Here is a 5,791-nt window from a genome sequence, read left to right on the forward strand (position 1 = left end):
CTCCTTTAGCTTTAATTTGAAATTGTACATGAGTAGTTGATGATCTGTTTCAAAATCAGTACTTGGCCTGGTTTCCCCTGCTGACATTGAACTTAGCTAACTATTCTTTCCACAGATGTAATTGATCTGATTCTTGTAATCCCATTAGATTAAATCCATGATAGATAGATAGACAAGCAGACAGGCAGACAGACAGACACAGACACAGACAAAGACACAGACACAGACACAGACACAGACACAGACATAGACACACTCTGGTAGCTAGGTGGTAAGTAACTGCATTGTCAACACAAAGGTGGATTAAAATGCACCAGCTTCTCTATGGAATAAAGATGATGTTGATCCATGTGATTAACTGCCTCTGAACTCCTGTTGGAAGGTCAGTTATGGGTTGGTTCCAGCTTGACCATATACAAAAACACACCAGCAAATGTAAGGGAAGCAAATGCAAGAGGAAAGAATGTAATTATGGTTAAAAAGTTTATATTGCCCTTTTCCCCTAAATTATAAATCTGAAGGGAACACATTGTCTTAAAATGGAGTTGGTCTTTCAATGGTCTTTCAATAGTCCTTTTATAGCATTATTTGAATGGGATGGGAGTGACTCTGCAAAAGGGACATGTTTGCTTATCCACAAAGTGATTGGCTATCTACCATTCCACAAGGGGATAGACCAGTCGCAAAAATCTATAAGAGGATTGACTAGTTTTGACAATAAATTGAACAGTTTTGGCCTAGAGATCAGATCATCCCCCAGTTGTAAAGACGTAAGAGACTTCACCACCAGGAATAGAGTGGCTTGTGTTTGAACTGGAGACATGATGGATGAGATGAGATGAGATGAGATGAGATGAGATGAGATGAGATGAGATGAGATGAGATGAGACGAGACGAGATGAGACCTTGATGGTGATAGGAGATGAGACCTTGGTGGGAATTAGGGGAGAAACAATGTTGGCAAAACTGAGAACTTTATGGGACAAATGAGGAGGGGAAGCCAGTATCGGCAGGATTGAGAACTAAGGAATATTATTGCGGAGTCCTGAGGCTCAAGGTTGAGGTGCTTGTGACACATTTTAGGACCTATCTTGACCATATTCTGTTATTAATCTGGATTACAATCTTTTGACTTCCCCAATATGGTTCCGTGTGGTCTGTAAAACTATTACATCAGCTTTTGGACTAAGCAAAACAGTAAGATTAAGATTGGTGTTGAGATGACTAGAAAGAGGTATGGGAACATGGGAAAGATGTCTAAAATCATTAGAATTGGTTTTGTGTTACTAATGTTGTGAACAGGAACAGATCCCCTTTTTGAAGTAGATGAGGGTCAGGTATGTCTGTCCCCATGTGGCCCTTTCTCTTTTACACTTACCTTTTCTTATGCAGCAGCTGGGAGATTTAAACCACCAATCTTTTGATTAGCAATGCATTAACTACCAGGGCACCTGTGACACAAAATTCCTAAAACTCATTGCTGTTGAGTTAGAACCAATTCATAGCAGACTCTCCAGTGGCTGCAAATCGCAAAAGAGGAGATCTACCATCTTTCTCCCATGGAGTCGCTGGTGAATTTGAACTGGCAGAAGCACCAACCACCTTTAGGTTAACCATGCAACTCTCTAAGGACCACACTCCCAGAGCTTCAAGCACACTATAGAGTCCCATTAAATTTATGATGAATAAATGGTCAATTAATCTGAGTGAATATTTCAAATATCAACTCAGTAAAGCTCATGTTGATTAAGGTGTTCATGAGCACATAAACATTGCTCCTACCTTCCAATAAAGCCCTTGGTTTAATTTTTCTACCAAATTAGTTGATGCTGCTGAGCAGATATTTTTAAAAAATATTTTTTTATTTCACTATTTTTTCTGTGTGTGTACCATCAAATTGAATCTACTGGTACAGGGGGAGATTGTCCCTCCTTCTCCAGCAGAGTATCTGGCTGATCACATCTTAGATGAACTAATTTAAGTCTGGATATCATCAGTGTCCAGTCTATATGCTTTATGTAGAGACACTGGAGCTTAAGGGACTTGTCTACCATGATCTAACAGACTTCAAGTGCAGAAATAGCAGGTCTCACATATGTGGAGGCATTAATAAATGTTAAACAAATGATTAAAGGACTGTTTAATTGATTATAAATATTCTGAAGTAAAGTGTTACCTGAATCTACACTTGAGATTGGAGTTTCCAAAAACCAATTCAAATTCTTATTTAAAAAACTGTATACAAAATAATTAAGGAATGTTTATTCACATACATTCTCTTTCTCTCACACTCTGTTCCTTCATTATGCCTACATTTTGCTCTTCCTTATAGTAATTTCTTCTTAATCTATTTTCAGTTCTTCTGAGGTCTCTATTAGAAACCACAAAGTGTCTTTACTTAAGTTGTAGTCTTGCTCATGTTTTAACATTTTTTTACAAATGCCCTTTCCTAAAAACACTTACCTGAAATTACCAGTTAGTTTCTATACTTAAAAGACAATAAAAGAGACGCTCTTTTATATGGTTTTGGAATCACAGAACACATTTACTAATTGATATATTGACTTTCTTCATGAAGAAGTATTAATAATTCTCAAAAATCTATTTGAATAAGATTTTGGCTTGCTTATAATGTTCATAATTACAATATTTTAACAAACTATAGTTTCATTTGGTGGTTACACAAGCCCATTCATGGAGTATACGACAATTAAATTTTACTGCATGCAACTGACTAGAGTATTACAAATAACCAACATTTTTTTCAGAAAAAAAATTGCTCCCTAATCCTGCACATACTATGTAAATCATTTGGTCCATTAGAAGGGTGACAGTTTCACAAAATACTAATTGTGCACAACAGACATATGGCATAAAGAGATTATTTCATACCTGTTTTATTTGAAAGTCTAAATGACACCATCTTATCAGGAATGTTACATACATTCCTCACTGAAGCAATGCAGCTGTAATTAGCATAGTCCTGAGGTCGAAGGTTCTTTAGTTTTAAGATCTTTGTTTCACCCTGAAAATGCAGAAAAGGTAATTTTTAAAAAGACAAAAATATTTGGCATGTTTGTTATTTTTAGTTTGATTTAATAATCTGTTAAGGCATGTAAGTTTAAGTCTTTTTTTCTTCCCTTTTTAAAAAATTAATGGAAAAGAGACACAATACCAATACTTTAGGATTTTGGTCTTGGTGTTTGTTTGAAATTCTGAGACCTTGATTTGAATTTTCGTTGTATTGTGATTCCCTGTATAGGTGTATTGCACTAAGTGAAACTTGTCAAATCAATTTTCTCTTTTTTAAAAAAAGGAAGAAGTAACTAGAATAAATGGATTAACTGAAACATGATATTCCATTATGATTAGAATATGGAAAATTGCTTTTTTTAAGGAAAATGCCCCCCCAACATTGCATTTTAAAAGAAATTGTATAGTATACTTCGAGAGAAAACATTTCTGATAAAAATAGATTACAGCAAAAGTTCATAATGTTTTCTTTTCAAATTTGCTTCTAAGGGTGGGAAAATGTCTATTTCTGCTGATAACTATGCAAACTGCTATGCAATGATCAGAATAATATACTTAATAATGCAGTTTCTTAAAAAAAACCCTGCAATCCATACAGACTTCAACATTGCGTAACAATACAATGTTATGGAAGAAAAAGGTTCTATTGAAAAGCCTATTAAGGAATATCCCTGGTGGAACTAAATTAATAAAGTAAATCCAATGCAAATTAATTAAGTTTTTATACATAAATAGTTCAAGAATTTGAAGCAATTTTAGATGGCAGACCAAAAATGAAGTATTTAAAAGATTTCATGTAAAATTTTTGTTCTTGTATTTTATTCCCAGCAGTTCAAGGCATACACTTCCAAAGTAAAATTTTGCAAATTTTCAGATCAATTGATTATTAGACAAGTGATTTAATTAATCTACAAACTTTTCAATCAAGACATATCATAGAAAATTATAAAGTCATAGAAAATTATGAATTATGCTCACTAAGTTAAGAACAAAGAAATAAAGAAAAACAAATAGAAGACAATAAGAAATCCATCTGTTCAATTCCAAGTAGCTGCTCTGGGATTTAGCTTAATTATATCCATATATTTGGTTTAAAAATAGCAAGAATATTCCCCCTAAATAAGATATTCATGAGACAGTATGCTACCTTTATTTTATTTGAGAAACATTGATCAGGGGACCTCTTGTAGTGCAATGGTAAAGATCTTGGTTGTTAAGTGGAAGGCTGGTAGTTAAACCCACCAAACAGCTCCAAGACAGAAAAACCTGGTCATTGATAGTCAAGTCAGGATAGTCATTTCTAGATCTATCCTGAAATACAATGTGGTGAGCAATAGGATAATATCCATATGCATACAAGGAAGTCCAGTGAATACCACTATCATTCAAATATATGCACCAATAATTAGAACCAAAGAAGAAGAAATAGAAGATTTCTACCAACTTTGACAGTCAAAATTGATCAAACATGCAATCAGGATACATTGATAATAATGGGCGACTGGAACGCAAAAGTTGAGAATAGGGATGAAGGATCAGTAGCTGGAAAACACGGGCTCAGTGAGAGAAATGAGGCTGGAGATAGACAGAATGCTGGAGTTCTGCACATTCAATGATTAATTCATTGCAAAGACCTTTTATAAGAAACATAAACACAGACTATATATATTGATCTCACCTGATGGTATGCATAGGAAACAAATCAATTGCATTTGTGGAAAGACTTGGTGGAGAAGTTCAGTATGAGCAGTGAAAACCAGGCCGAGTGGTGACACTGGGACAGACCACCAACTACTCATATGCAAGTTCAAGCTGAAGTTGAGGAAAATTAAATCGAGTCCACGGGAACCAAGATTTGACCTTAAGTCTGTCCCACTCGAATTTAAAAACTATCTCAGGAACAGGTTTGAGGCTGAACACCAATGAGTGTAGACCAAATGAGCTCTGGGAGGATATCAAGAAAACTGACCATGAAGAATGCAAAAGATCATTACAAAGCCTGAAGAGGAAGAAAAGACCGAGATGGATGCCAGACTCAACTTTGAGTACTTCATTAGAGCGCCGAGAAGCCAAAGCTAAAGGTAGAAATCAAGAAATCAAAGAGCTGAACAGAAAATTTCAAAAGGCAGCTTGGAGGACAAAGCAAGATACTATAATGAAATGTGCAGAGAGCTGGAGTCAGAAAATCAAAAGGGCTGGATTCGCTCAATGTTCCTTAAGCTGAAGGAGCTGAAAAACAAATTTAAGCCATGGGTGGCAACACTTAAGTATAGTTTGGGTAGGATGTTAAATACTCAGGAAGTATCAAAAGAAGATGGAAGGAGTACACAGAGTCACTGTATCAGAAGGATTTGGCTGATACAGAGAAATTTCATGAAATAACATATGGGCAAGAGCCTATGGTGATGAAGGAGGAAGTTCAAGTTGCTCTGAAGGAATTGGCAAAAAAACAAGGCTCCAGGAGTTGACAGCATACCAATTGAATTATTTCAACAAACAGATGCTGTCCTGGATGTGCTCAAGGAGTTGTGCCAAGAAATCTAGAGGACAGTCAGCTGGTCGACTGATTGGAAAAGATCAATATTTGTTCCCATTTCAAAGAAAGGTGACCCAGCAGAGTGTGCAAATTATAGAACAATATCATTAGTATCACATGCAAGCAAGATTCTGCTGAAAATGATCCAAAAACATTTGGAACAATATGTCAACAGAGAACTGCCAGATGTGCAGGCTAGATTTAGAAGAGATTGTAGTACTA

The 5,791-nt window shown here is 35.6% G+C and overlaps 1 protein-coding gene across 1 annotated transcript in view; it reads right to left on the minus strand.

The window, feature by feature from the left end:
* Positions 1 to 5,791, minus strand: part of MDGA2 (MAM domain containing glycosylphosphatidylinositol anchor 2) — a gene marked incomplete at its 5' end in the record, with an annotated part of 686,261 nt that overhangs the window by 430,634 nt on the left and 249,836 nt on the right. The window contains one exon of the mRNA XM_006896016.1: positions 2,893 to 3,025. Within this exon, the coding sequence (XP_006896078.1) occupies positions 2,893 to 3,025 (133 nt within the window). The remainder of the gene's footprint in view (positions 1 to 2,892; positions 3,026 to 5,791) is intronic.

The sequence above is a fragment of the Elephantulus edwardii genome, unplaced genomic scaffold (genome assembly GCF_000299155.1).
Source record: "Elephantulus edwardii isolate Elephantulus edwardi_28Jun2011 unplaced genomic scaffold, EleEdw1.0 scaffold00179, whole genome shotgun sequence".
Lineage (NCBI taxonomy): Eukaryota > Metazoa > Chordata > Mammalia > Macroscelidea > Macroscelididae > Elephantulus > Elephantulus edwardii.